The sequence below is a fragment of the Charadrius vociferus genome, unplaced genomic scaffold (genome assembly GCF_000708025.1).
Source record: "Charadrius vociferus isolate BGI_N301 unplaced genomic scaffold, ASM70802v2 scaffold62, whole genome shotgun sequence".
Lineage (NCBI taxonomy): Eukaryota > Metazoa > Chordata > Aves > Charadriiformes > Charadriidae > Charadrius > Charadrius vociferus.
In genome coordinates this window covers 1,858,466-1,876,379 of record NW_009647419.1, presented here as the reverse complement: position 1 = coordinate 1,876,379, position 17,914 = coordinate 1,858,466, and the positions used below count along the sequence as shown (strand labels likewise).

General features: G+C 42.7%; 1 protein-coding gene across 1 annotated transcript in view; it reads right to left on the bottom strand.

The window, feature by feature from the left end:
• Positions 1–11,892: 11,892 nt before the first annotated feature.
• Positions 11,893–17,914, bottom strand: part of VIT (vitrin) — a 54,939-nt gene continuing 48,917 nt past the window's right edge. Inside the window, exons 15-19 of the mRNA XM_009880389.1 lie at positions 16,772–16,919; positions 16,466–16,569; positions 15,742–15,968; positions 13,161–13,674; positions 11,893–12,543 (exon numbers count right to left, since the gene is read on the bottom strand). Of these exons, the coding sequence (XP_009878691.1) occupies positions 12,365–12,543; positions 13,161–13,674; positions 15,742–15,968; positions 16,466–16,569; positions 16,772–16,919 (1,172 nt within the window). The 3' untranslated portion in view covers positions 11,893–12,364. The remainder of the gene's footprint in view (positions 12,544–13,160; positions 13,675–15,741; positions 15,969–16,465; positions 16,570–16,771; positions 16,920–17,914) is intronic.

The following is a 17,914-nucleotide window of genomic DNA, read 5'->3' as shown; positions in this document are numbered from 1 at the left end:
TTATGTATATTATATATGTGTATATATATTGTAAACATGTATTAAATGTGTCTAGTAAGGGAAGACTTCATGGGTGCATTTTAATGTTTTAGTATTAAGAGTTCTCTTGAGTTTGTGTATACAAAGGATAATGGTGTGAGTATGAAATGAATGTTGTGCTTTTGCTTACACAATACAATATGTAGTTACAGTTGTTTAAATTGCTGTACATAAAACTAATAGGCCGGCATGCTTGTTTTTAAAGACTGTCATTCTGATTACAATTGGAATGTAAGAAGTGGCTGTTCAAATGTGAATTGAAAGATGCTTCCTTCTCACTATTGAGATCTTGCTCAAACTGAAAAGCGATTTTTTTAAAAGCTGGCAATAGCTAGAGGATGAGGTGCCTTTAAAAAAACAAAACAAAACAAATGTAGCCTTACAAAGAGGTTGTGAAGTATATATATATTTTTGTGCTGGTCTTCATAATAGATGTCAATGTCTTTTTACTGTACTTGCTCACATACTTGTAGGACTGCAGGGTATTGTGCATGAGCCTGTCAGATCTTCTGAACATCATTGTAGGAGTTAGGGATGAAAAAATTATTTAGGTTATCTAGTCCATCTGCTTGCTAAAGCAGGGCTGTAGACTTGTGCATTTTAGTATTGTCTTGGCCAGTGAGATTTTATATATGTTCTAAACAATTAGGATTCCATTTGAAGATTAGTTCAATGATTACATCTCACTGACGGGAGGATTAACATGATGTTTAGTAGTTCTTTGTTGTGACTTCATGCCAGTATTCCAAGCCATGTTTTGTGCCATTTTAAGTATTCCTTATCGTCTTTGTAATTTGGACCCAGCATGCATGCACTGGTTCTAGCTGTATATTTCCATTTCTTTCCACTTTTCTTCAAGCTATTTTTTAGTCTGCTCTTTTTACGCAAGTTTTTCCTGTTTTCAGCTTTTTAGCTCAGTTCTCCATATCTTGGTGCCCACAACACCATTCCACATGTATGATTTGTTGGACTCAGTCTGAAGGTCATCAGTTAAGCATGATTTTTGTTTGTTTGTTTCTTTCCTCTGTAACATGATCCTTTTGTGTAGGAAGACCAAACTTTTGGTCTTCTGGCTGGTGTCTTACAAACCCAAATTGTGTTTCTTTATTTCTGACAACTGTTTTAAATAACTCTGAGCGTTGTTGCTCCTCAGGTTTCTTCTTCACATTATGTTGTTATGATTCTTTTGTAGCTAGATACTTAATTCCTGTTTCATGATTATCCTGGGTTTCATAAGCTTTGAACTTCTGATCTCTGAGGGCACTAAATTATTTTTATTTTTTCCCTTTTATGTGCAGTTCTTCCTGGTTCAATGTAATTGGTAACTCTGATGAATGTGGTACATAAATTTTTTGAAGGTGTAAACAAAACTGGACCTAAGGCTTATTCTTGCAAAAGAGAATTTTTGTGCATCATCAGTATATGGCATTTTACCATTACTATTTTTCCCATATGTAATTTATATGGTACATTTTTAATGGTTAATTCATGCAATTTTTTGTGTATGTTAGCCTGTGCTACTGATTTTGGTTTTACTAACTAATTTTATGGGAGAATTTTCAGTCCTTCAGTGCATTGAAAATTGGTCTGCTAGGTTTAAGTACTCTCATTTTTATTTCTAATGTACTTCACTGTGCTGTTTGCTTTCAGTTACCAAAATGCTTCCACAAAATGATTTGGAGTATTCTGAAAGTACCTCTAGATATAATTATATTGTGGAAAACATTGTCTTCACTCTTAGAAAATCCTAGTGTCTGCATTTATTTTTGTGCCTCAAAGAGAAAACTTTATTCTAGGAAACTCACACGATTAATATTTTTGGATCTCATTCATCTTTATTTTGATAAAATATGTTCTTTAGCGAGCAGCCTGTAGAACTGTATGCCATGTACTGTAGGTTATTTGTTGGTCTTTACGTTTTCAAATAATGTCATGTTAAAGCAGTCCCATACATAATGTGTTTCAGTAAGTGTGTGATGTTCACCGGACAACTTTGTGATTAGGTCATACAACACCATTTTGCAGTTGTGAATTTAAAGTAACCAGAAACTTGTCCTTTTGAATAAATGTGTAAGAGAGAAAGGACTTAGTTACACCGCCTCTTTCAGTACACCTGTTTGATCACAGATGTGTCCCCTTTCCCCACCTCCTTCCTCACGTTTTACCAATGTAATTTTGGGAAGCAGCAATTTCCATAAACTGATGTGTCATTTGAGCAGTGTTTGATGGGCAGAAGTGTTAGTCCATCCCAAAGGAAACAAAAGATCAAAAAGTGGGCATAACCATCAGATAAGCAAGTTTGCTGGTTTGGGTTTGGTTTTTTTTTTAATGCCTTTCAAGATACGTATTTGGAAGCGTTTGCAGGCTGTGGTTTGGCAGTGTCTTTGCAGACTGTCCTAGGGAGCCTACTTGCCACCTGTGTTAAATATCTAGTAAACCTAGTAAAACCTAGTAACGTGGGTTGAGTTGAGGAAGAAAATGCAGCCGTTGTGGTTGTCCCTGTGCCTGTACAAGAGACTACAGCAGTGTTCTCTTTGGAGTCCTCTTTGCTGAAGGATCAGGTTTGCAATCTAACACAAGTAATTTCTGCAGTGTGGGAGTATCTGCAGATGAGATTGTTTGTGGTTTTACTTTGAAGATCTGTAGGCAGCGGTCATTTGGATTGTGTGCTGAACAGTGATGGAAGGAGGGAGACCATTTGCTGAACTCTGTAGGGGATAGATAGTAGGTTAAATGGCCAGAACTGATGTGCCCTCCATGTGACTGGTGTCCTTGCGGGAGAATTCAGCTGGGAAGAATTGCAGAGTTTGGCCCAATGGTATTGCAAAGGAAAACATTAAAAGGTTAGATTAACAAGTTTAGTGAGGCTTTCGAAGAGTGATTCTTAAGATTTATTAATTTGTCCATTGGTGGCCGGTTGTATGAAGGATAAAATCTAGTAAATATCCAGATTCCAAATGATGCACTCTTGTGTCAGAGTAAAAGGTGGAGATTGTTCAAATTTCAAAACGATGTTACTTTAGACAAGGAGATGGCAAGAGATGTGTAATAGTTTATTACTTAAATTCTAAGAGCAGAACTTACTCTTCTGCTAACATAGTCGTCGTGTTGGGGACCTAGATATGCAAAGATAAGTTCCTCAGACACTGTAGTGGGACTACTGTTTTGCTTCTGGATAAACATTTATTTAAAAACAAAATTGTAGGACTAAGACATCTAATGATGTCTGTTAGTATTGAACCAAAGCCACAAAATTTGGGAAGCAGAGTAGAATTTTAGGCTTGTTTCTCATTTTCTTGTCTTTTTTTTTTTTTTTTTTTTTTTACTTAAGTCATTATCTACATATTTAATATCTATTATATACAGTGTCATCTGTATGACTCACTTCACATTAAATAGCCCATTCTGTCGAAAGTACTCCTTCAGTACTTTCTCATACTAACAATATGTGAATGAGGCCAGTGGTTCCAGGTAATTTGTGACTCACTTAGCATGTATATCTTTCAGTTTTCTAATGAGTGAGCTGATAAGATTCATGGCAATAATTGTGAAATCGTGCTGCTGCTTATAATACAGCATTTAAAAACATTCTGAAATTTGTGGCTGTTCAGTGGAAATTGGTTTGGACTACACTGTTAAGAATGAAGAAATCAGAATATGATAGTAAACCACTTAACACATGGTAAATTGGTTTGTGTAAGATGTTGCAATGTTTGATATGGTAATTTGAGTTTTCTTGGGCATCTGCTGGTGGTGAGCATCCTAGGGGTGCTCAACGTAGCCGTCAGTATTGAGTACACAAAGATTTCCCTGAAAAAACTACTGAAATGTTTCAGGAAGGTCCCTTTTTCCATAAGCACACGAAGGCATGGAGAATATTTTAGCTAATGCTTAGTTGAAGATGGTTACAATAGGTGAACAGTCTTGACTCTTTCATCATCAGTGTCTTTAAGCTGAGACACGAACACCGTTACTGAAATGGCCGGCCTGTAAACTGCTAACCAAAACCTCTGCAATATTTCTAATGAGCAGCAGAGAAACTGATGAAAACCACAGTGTTAATCCATCCAGTTATAGAGGGGTTGTTTTACAAGAAATAACCTGTGTTGTAAAAGATAGTATTACATACAACAGAGGAAAGGAACAAACACACCTGTGGAGTTGGGGACGACGACTAGGATGACCTTTGTGTAAACAGTCCTTGCTCGGGCAAGTGCTCTTTTTGGTGGGCTTTCAGCTTCAGCCCTGCCCTCACCCCTATTCCCCCAAAAGGCTGATCTGTACCTCCTTATTCCCAGTTCATTTAATTCTACTGAGTTATTTCTTACCCCACCTGCAGACTTGATTTCACTGCTCTGTAGTCTGTTGTGGAAACTTCCAAAGTGCTGTATCATTTAAGAGTTTTTGAGAATGCGAATTCCACTACAGAAGGTGTAAATCCAGTTGAATAGTACAATATGTGGGTCTCAGCTGGTTCATTGTCAGGAGAGATTTGTTGCTAGATGCAGAAATCCAAACTATGGCTGAGCTAAAAAGGCGTTTAATAATCATATATGCTTTTTAGCCCAACTTTCTTCTTGATTAAGTCTGGGTTGTGGTATCGTGTGTTAAACTAGTTTTGCCCTGCTCGTGCTGCCAAGCCACACTGTGATCCTGGGAGATCGCACCCGCGTTTAAACCATGCCTGCACGTGTGGTTTTAAGCTGCTCAAAGCTTTGTGTTGACACGGTGCTCAGGCTCGGTCTACTTGCATTCCCTCAGTTTGAATTGCAGGCTCCCAAAATTACTTCCTTGCTGTGTCAAGAAACCCTTGGTCCTCACACCAGAGTTTTTGATGGGGACATTGAGAAAAGATTTATGCAGCTGGATTTGTACTGTTCTGAAAGGGAAGGGATAACTTGTTGCCAAGCCAAATGTTTTCATTATTTTTGGATTACTTACTAAAAGCAGCCAAAAACATTGTATAAGGGATAAACGATGGACTTCAAGCTAATATTTTTCCATTAAAAATTTATTTTTTTATTCTTCCTGTCATCAAGATATAGTGCTTTTTGAATGTAGCTTGTTTTCAGATGTACGGCTCCTAGAATTGTTTCCTCGTAGACAGACATTTACAAACACACATACATTTTGACAACTATCTCATGTGTTAGCACTTTTTCTGGAAATGCAAACTGAGCATGTTAGGTAATAATTTCGTGTACCTTTATAGCCCAAGCAGGCTGAAAAGCGGTCTTGTGCTATGTTTTCCTTGAATCATACATCTGAAAAACCTTGTAGAAGAAAAATCCGTGATGAGAAGACTATTGTTGCTGTAAGATTTTCTGTTGACATTTGTCAGCATATCAACTACCTGCATTGTATTTCATACGAATATCTTCAATTGGTTTCTTCTTTTAAAAGAAACTGTCAGGTTAAAAAAGACAAATTTCTTTGCCTTATGAACCATAATTTGTGGTCGCCTCTCTACAAAAATAACTATTGAACTTAGAACCTGACAGTTCTCTTTTGGAGAAGATACCACAGGTGATAACCACTTAAATGTTAGTAATTGCAGTTGCTCCTCTTCTGTTTTGGGTCACTTCCATGACAGATAGTTAATACAAAAAGGCTACTGTGACTGATATATAAACAGCTAAAGGAAATGAAGACTCCCCTTCAGAATCATGCTGAGGTTATGATTTTGCACGCCAGTTTTGAATGACTACTTTGAAACAATGTTGGGCTTCAAGTATCTTGCAAAGTGGTGGATCCAAATGAGAAATACCTACTTGTTGAGTTAATAGTCTGCTTGTCAGTTTGTGTATGGCTCAGTACAAGGCTTTGTCACAGTTCCAGTACCACCAAATGACCTTGGTTAAATGCTACTGTCGTACAAAAGTGGATGTTAATTTAAGTGAGAAATTCTGTTTCCTAGCTTGTGAAGGAAATAGTTTTCTTGGGAGTAAGGGTCCATAAATTTCTTCTATTTCATGATTTCAGAAAGGCTTCTTAATCATGGGACATGAGAAAAGTGAAAAAGTGATTCGTTCTCCAAAGGTTTGATAAGCATTTATTATAAAAAATATAAATTTTTGCTTTAAATGAAAATGCTTCTTTAACCACTTCGCATTAAACTTCTTACTAACATTCAATATTTTAAAATCCTGGATAAAGATCTAAAATGGCAAAGACAAAATTCAGAGGGAGATTATTTTGAAATACGCTAGTATATTTTTGAGCTTCTCAGTTGCAGCCCTGAATTTTGTCTTTTTCAGTGCGATTCATATTTTGTAAAACTTCTTGGGTAGGTTATATTTAAAGCTACGTTCACTCGCCTGAATAAGCCAAGTAAATATTTTGTCATGAAAATTATATAGATCTGCTTATGTTAGTGTGCTGTTCAAAATGAGACCACATCAAGGTAACCGTGCAGGTATTTGTATTGGTATGACAGTAGTGAAGTGGGGTAGCTCTACTGTACCCGCGTTCTGTGCTGAGCAAAATCACATGGACTTCCAGAAATAAGCAATGGTTTTTAAGAGCAGCTTTATTTAATGTTACAGCAGCAAGTGTCATTTGTACCATATAATTATGTAAATTGGGTGCTAATAAATACTATTTTTCAACATTTTGTATTGTGTTCTTAATTCTGCCGTTTATCACAAGAGGTGTGGTCTTGGAGTGTGTAGGCGGAAGTGCACTCAGACCACGACATGTGTTTGGAGGGGCATGGGGTAACTTCATGTGAACTTCCTTTTGAACTGTGCATCACGTTACCAGTCACAGTAGTGTCCCAGATTTTCTGTTCTGCATGTGTCTTGGTTTTGTACCGCTCTGCCGTCTTGGCACTGTTGGCACCCCACATCTTTCTGTGCACTAAGGCACCGGGTCCCCAGTACCTTCCTGGGGTGAAATGCAGAGCACGTACAGTGCCATCATGCAGGAGCTGGTCTGTCAGCAGTGCATTGATCGCAGCAAGACACGGTGAGCTTCCTAGGGAGAACATTCATTTAACAGAAAAGTAAGCGTATGGTTCTGCCCTCAGGGAGAGGATGAGGGAGAGCAAACCACACATCACAGATGGTAGTCGTGTTGCTACGGGAAGATGCTCAGAACGGCACTGTTGAGGGGGCGGTATGAGAACCTACACACAACTGAGCAGAACAACTTGTTAGCGAGTCCATCCTGTTTTCTCTAAGCTTGTAGGTGGGTTAAGCGAAGTTCTTGCCTCCTGTCCACGGTAGGTAAAATAACCCTTCTACTTGAGTCCTACTCATCTTCTGTCCTCACAGGAAAGGAGAAACTGCTCTATGAAAGGACAATACCGTTGAAGGATTCACCACAGTGTTCTGCCTCCAGAGAGGGTCAGAAGAAGATTCCTGAGGTAGGGAGAAAGAAGATTTCACAAACATCGTAGAAGTGACCCTCCCACATGGGAGGCCTTCCTTAACATCCTTAAGGGTTTGCCTATAGAGAAGACATGTCCCCATAATGATTTGGGTGTTAGAAAAGGGAGCATATTCTCTTTGGCCACATGGTGAAACTTTTTAACCACCATTTCTCTTTGTGCTTAAAAAGAAGTAATTGCTATGAGTGAGTGTTGGAGTTCTTGAACTGCATTATTAGAGTTTTTATTAGAAATCGGAGAAGGGGTTAAACTGGTGTTAAGAAAAATAACACTTGCATCTTGCCATTCAGTATGAGTGACAGCTGATTGTGAGTGATGTAGCTGATGCAGTGCAAAAACCTGTGATGTCCCTCAGTTGGAAAAGGAAAAGGAAAGGAGAAAAAAAAAAAGAAAGGAAAAAAAAGGACTACTTTGAGGAGTTTGAGGCACTCTGCTATATAGATGTACATTTGCAATTGTTTCAATATGTAGATTATTTAGGAAATGCAGGTTGCCTGGTACTGTCTAAGACTTCTCAAACTGAGATGGGAGTGGAAAAGAAAAGAGATCAAGTTGTTTCCATAAAGTTGCTGATGGGCGGAGAAAAATAACTAGAAGAATGATGGAGAGACTTATTTCAACCATGAAGTAATTTAAGGTACCCACAGAAGACTGACTTAGTGTTTAGTGTCTAGGTAATATTTCTGATATTTGTTGCTTGCTTTGATTTGCCAAGTAGATAACATGGATAATTTTCTGTGGAGTTTACAGGTAGGGCGTTAAATCCACTAAGGATGTTTGGATTGGGTTGGTCCTGTCTGGATGCTTAACCCCAGAGTTTCCTGGTTACTGGAATGGTTCCCATCGTGTGCTGGAGAGCCGTGGGGGGAGGAACACGAGGAGGAGGGGGAAGCTCATCTGCCCGCCTGTCAGAAAAGCAAAATTCAGCAGCTGCCATGGGGAAACCCTCCTCTTGCTGAATCGGCAAAGTAGCAGCAGCTGAGGAGTAGGCACACAGTAGGTGATGCCTTCTGTGCAGGGTGGCATGGTGACAGCAGAGGTGCCCAGTGTCCCACCTCTGGACCAGCAAGGCAAGATGCTGCCAGGAAACAGGGTTTTGAGTTACCTCTCTCTGAAGAGACGGTTGAACTTTCAATTGAATTTGGGTGTTCACCCAGAACGTGAGTAGCGAGTGCTGTGGAGTTAGAGGCAAGAGGTGCTGCTGTTGACCTCTCCTGAGGCTTCCCGAGCATGGGTGTCAGTATTTATTTCCAGGTGAGTGTTCTGCAGTGTGGTTGCTGAGCAGTGATAAGCCACCAGCCCAACTCCTGAGTGCAAAGATACTTATTTTCTTGGGAGAGGGTGACCAGACAGCCCTGTTTTGGCTGTGTATCTAGTGACTAGCTCAGACAGTTCCCAGCCCTGGCTGCCTTGCCTGCTTCCAAGTCCAACCCTTTGGTGCCCTTCTCTTTGGATGCCTCAGCCAGATGTTGGGTTCAGCCGCACTGGTTAGGCGTTTGAAAGTGAGTGGCCCAGCATCAAACATCTGGACATCTGGACACTCCTTTGATTCAGCCCTGCATCTAGAAAGTGTTAATTTTTTTCAGCTTCCAAAAGAAGTGTGGTTCCAAATAAGATGTGATCTTGCAGACTTGGGAAAGTGCATATGATTTTGATGCCTTTCAGCCATCAGACTGCTTCACTGATGGACTTCTCTGCTAGCTCACTCCTAAGCTTTTTTCAGCTGAGCATGTAAAAGAAGGGCATTGAAACACCTGGGGCCTTACCAACCTTGCTTGATCTTCTGTAATTTAGTAAGAACCTCAGCTGCGTTTCAGAAACTAAAATGGCATGGACGTTATTTGGTGTTTATTTTTAACCTCATACAAGACGACACGTACTGCATATGCCTTTGGGACAGTTTTATTGCAAAAGATATAGCAACTTGTATTGATAAGCTCAAAATAGCTTGTATATGTTACAGAAGGAGTTCTGCTGCTTTCTTCAAACAAATATACCCCCTCGAACATTTATGAAGATTTATACGTAAGTTATCTTCTTTTATAATAAAACGGTATTTAGAGACTTAAGTAAATGGCAAGTATTTTGGTTATTATGAAACATAAAGGTTAAGAGGAGTGTGTTCTGTGCTGATCCACTTGCTCGCTTTTGTTAACGTAAGGCTGTATTCTTACAAGTTTTTAGGCTTACGCTTAAATTTATACTATTTATGAATAGGACATCTAAGTTTAGATGAGAGCCAGATTAAACATTAAATGACTTTCACACTTTGAGATCCAATGGTTTCAAGGTCATCCCAAGATGATAATAAAGATGCATATTGGCAACCGAGTGCCATAGTTGTGTAAACTTAAGAGAATCCATTTAAACAACAGCAAACCCTGAAGTGCCCTTTATAAATGCTTGACACAGAAGATAGCTGTGCAACTGCCCTGTGAAAGGGCACTTGAAAGATCACTCTCAGTGCTTGAAGCTCAAGCTTTCAGAAGAAGTTAAAACACATATCCTAAAGAACACGTGTGGCTCTAACTGTTCCTAATGTCTCGGCCATCTGTGCTGTGCTTTCGGCAGAGCACGAGCGAAACACTGGGGAGTCTCCGCAGAGTACCAGTCTTCTGTGCTGCAGGAGTACGGCCAATATGGAAAACCATATGCGGTGGTAAGCTGTTGCATTAAGAATTAAACGACAATATTAAGAGTAGCTAAAAGTTAAGACTTGGGCCTTTTTTCTCAGCTAGCCCCAAATTAAGCCCCAAGCAAACCAGTTCAGGCACCAGATTTGTTGTCTGAACTGAAGTCCCCAGTAAATTCAGTTTATGCGATTGAGTTTTGTCCAGCCTGTGTAACGTCCCTTGTTGCCAGAGAAGGATGCTTTCAGCATACAGGTAGTGAGGGAGGTGCGTCAGGAGATGGGGGGTATCAGGGGTTGCTCTGCTTCTACCCAACTCTCTATCCTCAATCTTTGCTTTTTTCAAGCTGAGAGGCTATAGCTGTGGAAGTGCAGCAGCACAGATAGTGTTAAAAAGTCTGCATGCAAATTTATTTTATGTCTTTCTTTTGCTTTTTTGGAAGCTGGCAGTGCCCTGCATCTTCTGCCTGGGTAGCGTTATTGTATTGATGATGCTGGTTAAAGCTTGAACTGAATGTTTCTTCTAAGAGGAAGATCTGAACCTTCCCTGTGTAAAACCATGGCTTCATCCAGGATTGGTTTTGATATCCTCTTGAGAGGACCCCAGCCTGGCTTATGTTACCACACCAGGGACATCATGCAGAATCTCCCGTTCTCGTCAGTTTGCATTATGCTTACTTAGTTGGTAATTTTTGAGCTACTTCAGTCATATTTCCAAACATAATGATTTAAAAGATTGTGATGTTTTTGTTGACAGAAAGGTCTCCCTTATGGCAATTTACCTCAATTAACATTTTCATATGAATAGTAAACATCCTGGGTCATGGTTATTAAAACTATAAATGCGATTAAAATCCCAGTTTGCGAGCAAGATGTGAAATTTTGAGTTTTAATTTCTTCCCATTTCCTGTTAGTTCCATAAGCCTGACGTGGTGTGGCTTTGATTGCCATAAGGTGCATGAACACGTATGTTTTTATTGGCTCTGAAACTCCATCCTTTCCTTCAATAACTTTGCTTAACGAACACGTTTTCTTAAATTGTACTGGATGGAAACATAACCAGCAGCTGCTGTTTCCGAATTAAAGGGCAGTTCTTTTGGCCCTCTTAATGTGTCACTCCTCCCCTACAGACTAGTGATGTGGCTAGTTCTTCACTTAAGAAACAACTGTGTGCTTTGAATAATCCAGGGCTGTAGTCGGTTCATTTTGAAATGAAGCCATAAAACAGAAGTCAATCCCAAATTTGGGAGAGGGTGTCTAAATGCTTGAAATGCTGCTTTTCCCAGTGTATAATACAAAACTTCAGATAATTACATCTTAAGTCGTGTTAATGGCTCTTGAATAGCTCTCCTCACACTAGAGACTGCTGTAAGCTGTTCTGAGCGGTGGGTCTCAAATGCTTTTCTGATTGTGAGCAACTTAAACTCACAATTTTTCTCAAAGAATCTCCTCTGTCCTGGCAGCTCTTTGGCGGTCCTACAGGCCTTGAGCTGCACAAGAGCAGAGCAAGGGACCTAAGGGGACAAGACGCTTCTCAAAATCAAATGCTAGTGCAGTGCTGTCAGAGACTAGATTCCAGTTCCTGCGTGTTGGCTGCTTTGTGGTTTTGGGGCTTTATTGGGGTTGAAAAACTGTTGTAGGGTCCCACATCTTGACTCTTCCCTCTCACTTGCTTTCCAGTCTCTGGGTTTGGATAAATGTCAATGCTTGAGTTTACAGTAGCTGAAGCTTAATTGCTGGAAAGATGGCTGTATGCAGAGAGCACCTGCTTTTAAAAGGTACTCAAATTTGAGTTGTCCCCCCCCCGCCCCCCCCCCCAAAAAAAGTGTCTGATATTTCAGCCCTGACCTGGGTGCTGACTGGTGAGCAGTGCCACAGGAAGGTGCTTCTGCCACAGCAGCTGAGCAGCATGGCTGCCCCCTGAAGGGATCTGGCCACTTCAGGAAGCAGGTGGTACATCTTAAGGAGCTTGTGTGTGCCCAAAAGTGGGAATCAAACAAGCCGGGGCTCTACACTGGAAGCAGCTTTTCAAACAGCTCCAGTTATTTCCTCCATGTTTACTGCCTCTTTTGCTATCCATCCAAATCAGAGTTTCTGAAGCCTGCAAGGAAAAAAAAATAATAAAAATCAACAGTCTACACACAGCGTTATCATGCATAGGGACAGAGCTGCAATCAACCTTGCTGACTGGAAAGTGCCAGAGAAAAACACCTCCAGTATTTCCTGAAATGAGGGCTGGCATTACTCCTGTGGCACTTGGTGTGCTTTCAGCATGGCGCCCGAGGGTCCCGCCTCGCTGGAGTCCATCAGTTCCGTGGCTGGGAATTAAATTCTGTGCAAATGTTTTGGATGAGCTGATTAACAAAGCGGTAGAGGTTGTCAAATTCATCCACGAAGAAGGAATGCTCCTTATCGGGGTCTGTTGCGATGGCTTCCAGTTCATCTTGGGCTGCCCAAGCAACTCCGACGGAGTAAGCTATAACTCCTGGAAAGAAACACAGAGTTTAGAATCAGCATAAAAGTTGTCATTGCATTAAATCTGACTTAAAACTGCAAACCTAGTTGCCAGGCCACAAAAATGTGGGCAGTGAGTTGCAGTGTGCTCTCTTTGTATAAACATGGTATTTTCAAATTGGAGGAAAGGCCTAGTTTGTGCATTGGAAGTACTGTTTGCCAACAGCAAAAAGGTTTAAACAATAGTAAAGCTTCTGCTCTGGGTCTGAACAACAGGCTTCTGAGCAACAGCTGCTTCTTCCAATCCAAATGTCTTTCAATTGTGTTGGACGATATATGACTATCCTAGATGGAAAGCCAAAGGAGGCTTCATGTATTACTAAGACAGTAGAAATCCCCTGAGATCTAGACATAGCTGCATTTTGCTAGATTTATGTGACTTTTCCTTTTTCCCTTTCCCCAAAGTTCCTCATTCAGATATCAAACACATGCTCATCTTGTTAGAGCTCCATGGGACCCCAGGGGTAGGTGCTACTCTTCCTTCATAAAGTTTCATTCAGTGCCTTCAAATCGTGGCAAACTGTGCTTCTTTGACCTGGATAAGTGCTGAGGTGTTTAAGGGGAGCGGGTAGCGACAGAAGAGCTTACCATTCCGATGAGCTGCCATGGCTGGCACTCTGACATCGTCGTAAGACCTGCCGTCTGTAATAAGAATCATGATCTTTCTTTTGTTTGGTTTGGATTTGCTGAACAGCTGCTCTGAGGCGTAGCTGATGGCTGCTCCCGTGCTGGTCCCACCACTCCAGTAACTGATCCTTTTGATAGCGCTCAGCACGTCCTGCTTTGTGCTGTACTTGTCAAAGCTGAACTCGAGCCTTTGCTCGTAGGTGTACTGAACGGCGCCGATGCGTGTGTCGGTGTCCGAAATCTCAAACTCCTTGCTGATGTTGGCTACAAACTGGAGGACCGTGCGGAAGTTGCTGGTGCCGACACTGCTGGAGCCGTCGATTACAAACCCAATGTCAGCCGAATTGAGGCACGTCTTGCTGCAAACCAGCCGATCGGTGTCGCAGACCCGCTTCACCAAGGGCTGGACTACCTTGTGGAGGCTGAACCAGCTGGGCACGTTGATGGAGTAGAAACCGTTTGTCCTGCACACTGCCTGCAAGGCAACACAAGGACGAATGCCGTGGAAATTCAGTCTGCCTGTTTCAGTTGGGGAATGTAGCTAAATTGTAAATATAGGCTCCTGGAAAGAGCAATGCTGGAGTCTGAAGCCAGCCTCTCCTCCAGTCACCATCTGCTTCCCTGGGAAATGATGTCCATGTAACATCACGGATACTTGTGTAACGAGACAGTTTTTCCTGCCTTTTTTCAAAAGCTGTGGGATGGAGCTGATATAGTAGTGAAAGAAATGTAATAAGCAAGTTTGCCACCTGTCAAGCTTTTTCAGACGAGTGACATTGTTCACAGAAAAAGCACCCAAATCCCAGAGCTGCTGTTAGCGTGGCTCCACTGGGCGTTACAGGAACCTGTGTGTTTGCCAGGTGGCAACTTCAGCTCCCAGTGAGGGGCAAAAAGGGAAGTTTTGCCTGCTGACAGACCCTACTACCTTGAATTGAAACCTGGGGGGACTGAAGTTGGGCTATCCTTAGAAGGGCTCATACCCTTCTAAGCAGGAAAAAAAACCCAGGCAATTTTGGTGAAAATGCAAAATGCCTGTAAAGATTCCCTGTTGTGCTGGCTCAGCCAAATAGTAAAAAAAACAACCAAAAACCCAACCAAACCAAAAACATTGATTTTTATAACTGAATACTCATAGGGAGCAGATCTGTGGGAGGCTTCTATAGGGTTAGTGGGAGTCAGGTGAGTGTGGGTCAGAAGTAGGGGTGGCACAGAAAAGGGAGTGGGAGAAGTCAGGCGAGTGGGGAGGACTGGTGGGGACAGGCTGGATCAAATTGTCCTTTGCTTTAGTGCCTTTTAAATGCTAATGCCTCAGATCTCTGGGTAAGAATATTTTGTTAAGTCAGGCTTTATCTATAAACTTTGTGTGTCTGTGTGTGTCTGAGTATTTTAGAAGACCAAGGCACTGTTTTTTTGGTGCCTGGTCTTGACTTGCATAAAGCCTGACATCTCCAAAGGAGTTACAGTTCCTACCAGTCTGGGCTGCTTCTCACTATGTCCTGCTTTCTTTTGCTCTTACTGTCTTGGTGCTATTTTAGTGTTACCATGCAGCAGTATCAAGTCACTGTTCCCTGTTTACCTTCCTGTTCTGAGCCCACTCCCGCTTCTGCCGTGTCCCTGGCAGGTTTGCAGAAGCTCACTGTAGCTTTGCCCTTTTAAAAACATGAAATGCAAATGAGACTACAATCCAATTAAACGCTGACCGGAGAGAGTGCAGCTCTCTGGAGCATCTCTGAAACTCATGGGAGATTATTTCATGGCAGAGCAAGATGGCTCAGATGGGAATCTGTTTTCTGAAAATACCAGATAACTCAACCCTGCTTCCTGAGCCCAGCCTGGTCTGGCGTTTGGTAGATATCTCCTGCCGTAACTGGGTGCCAGCTTGCCCTGAAGCACTGTTGAGCACTCTTTGGCACGTTAGTGCCAAATACAAACTGTTCAAGGCTTGTGTTCTCTTTTTTTGCTGCCCGTGGCAGGGATTTACTCTTTTTTCCAAGAGCTACCATGAAGTCCATAGCAGCAGAATCAAATAACGGAAAAATAACCCTCATCAGATCAACAGTGGAAACAAAATGTTTGAGTTATCCAGTATAGCTGAACAACTGGGATGTGCCTGTGTTGGGAGTGTCCCAACATTTGCACGTATGGGACCTGTTTGTAAATGCAGCACTGACATTAGGTTGACAGAGCTCCTCAGCCTTTGCCAGACAGGAGATGCACAGCGGGAAGCTCATGGAAAGCTCAGGCTGCAGTTGTGCTTTGTCACACCACTGGATATTTGGAAAACCTCTCATCTTGGTACGACTGCAGGTTTATGCCAATGTTTAGTCAGTAAAAAGCCATTTGCTCCATGGTGCACCTCAAACCAGAACTTTACTGACTTCATCCCCTTTCTGACTTCAGCATTGCTGCCCGGGGCTTGGTACCGGAGACCTCAAGAGAGTATAAGCAGGACGGGAAATAACCATAAGTGGTAAGAAGGAAAGGGAAATGCCTTGAATGAAACAGGTTGGAAAATGTAGTCAGAGCCCAGCCCATTAAGTACCTTGTCCACAAAGTTTGGTTCAATAACGTTCTGCTTCTCACTTTCAGCAGCTGCTTCAATAGTGACAAAGAAAATGTTGATCCCTGATTCTCTGGCCAGCCTGGAGGCCTCCTCCACTCGGTCAGTTGGCCACCCATCCACCATCACTACAACCACATTGGGTGCTCCACCTCGGTTTCCATTAACATCCAAAAAGAAGTCTTTGTTAACAAATGAAAGTGCCTTCCCTGGAATAAAAGAGGAGATGAGGATGAGTTACAGGTCTGGAAGCACTCTGCCTGATAATATCTCACAAAATGGTAGGCAGAGGTCTGGTTTAAGTGTTGGAGCCCTGCCAAGAGCTGGGGAAAGCAATTTCTGTGGCTGTGCGAGCAGGTGGGGAGGTCACAGCTGTCAGTGCCTCCTGAGCTGAATCCTGTCTGCCCCATCCCTGTGCCCCAGAGGGACTGGGTGTGACATGCTGGGTTAGCAAGGACCTGCCCATGTTGGTGGGACCTGCCTACGAAGATAAAGGTAAATCCTGTCCACTTGCGACGGACTCGCAGCACCCTGGACCAACGCTCACAGGTCACAGTGGGAGCGGTACCCCCGTGCCAGCCCTGCCCTGGTGCTGAGAACAGTTTGGCCACAGCCTCCATACCCACTGAGGAGGTGTGGGCTCACTACAGCTCAGGCTCTGGAGCCCTCCCCGAGCAGAGGATGTGCAAGCAGCCCCATCACCTACCAACATTGGAAAGTCCACCTTTCTGTGGGATTTTCTCAATGGCGTTTCTTAGGTCCTTGGAATTGGCGTAAGTTTTTAAGTTAAATTCTGTGGAAGGGTCATCGCTAAAAGGAGAAATGAGAGCATTTGTCATTTTTTTTGCTTCACAGGCAACAATTCAAAAGCTGTAGGACCCATCTGTGCTACCCAGCTCCTGAATGCAAGCTGGAGTGAGACCTTCAGCACGCGTCAGCTGCAGAGCTACAGCTGCCAAAATGTGCAGTTGTGCCCTGTGGCAATGGGAGTAGCTGCACGAGGACCTCTTACCCATACTGAATGACGCCCATCAGAGGACCAGCACTGCCAATGCCAAGGGCTTGAGCCACATTACCGAGGAACTGCTTCTGAAGCTGAAAGCGGCGTTTACCAATGCTCCAGCTCCCATCCATCAAGAAGGACAAATCAACCTTGCAATCTGAGGAGAGACACAGAAACACAGGAAATACTTTTGGTCCTTTCTGACAGCTGTGCTTCTTCTGAGGAGCGATGGCCTAAAAAATCTGCATACAGTGACTTGTCCTGCTGTGTAAGCTCTACCAAAAAGCCTTTGATGCAGACAAGTCACAGCTGGGGCTCAAGTCTGTGCTGCTCATTGGTGAACGTGGTCCTTTGCATGATTTTCTCCCATACAACATCCAAGCCTGGCTGGGTGACAAAAGGGCAAGTAGCTGTCCCCAGTGGTCAGTCTGGGAGCACAACGTCTGGGGGCTAGGGCGGAGAGGTCAACCACACAGGAGCAAGCTGGCTCATGTCCTGTGTCCTCAGAGCTATGGCTTGGGCTCAGCCTGCGTTATTCACAGGCCAGAGGTAGTGAGAGTTTGTAAAGCCAGACACGACTGCTGGATTTTGTGGTCTGGCTACCTGCAGAGCACACACAGGCTGCAGGAATTTCCTTGGTTATGCTTTTGCGGGCTTAATTGGTGTAAAGGGTGCAACAGGTAGTTCTTCACATACTGTGTCAATGCTGCTCAGAAGGGAGGGAAGAGCCACTCAATTGCCTGAATATGTGATGCCCCAGATGTGCATCGGGACAAAGGACATCACAGGGTCTCTTCAAGGAGCTGCTGAAAGCAGTCCTGGTAATGTGGCACTTCTGAATGAGAATCATTCGGCAGCTTCATTCTGGGCTGGAGCTAACATCAGGGATGAAGATTTTGTTTGGTGCACTCAGACTAAGCGGGGGCTCTTTTCGTGTGTAGCTGTAGGCTTGTACCCGTGTGTGCTGTTCTGTGTTGCATCTCAGGGCTGAAAGCAGTATTCTAGAGAAGCTACGCCGGCACCCAAACAAACCCTTCTCTCTAATTACATAGATGAACCTGGTCTTTGTGCTGTTGCGAATTCTGTCTTCATCACTGCCAGCCTGCTTTTACGTCTCTGCAAGTTAGTGGTAAAACATTCATCAGCTGGACT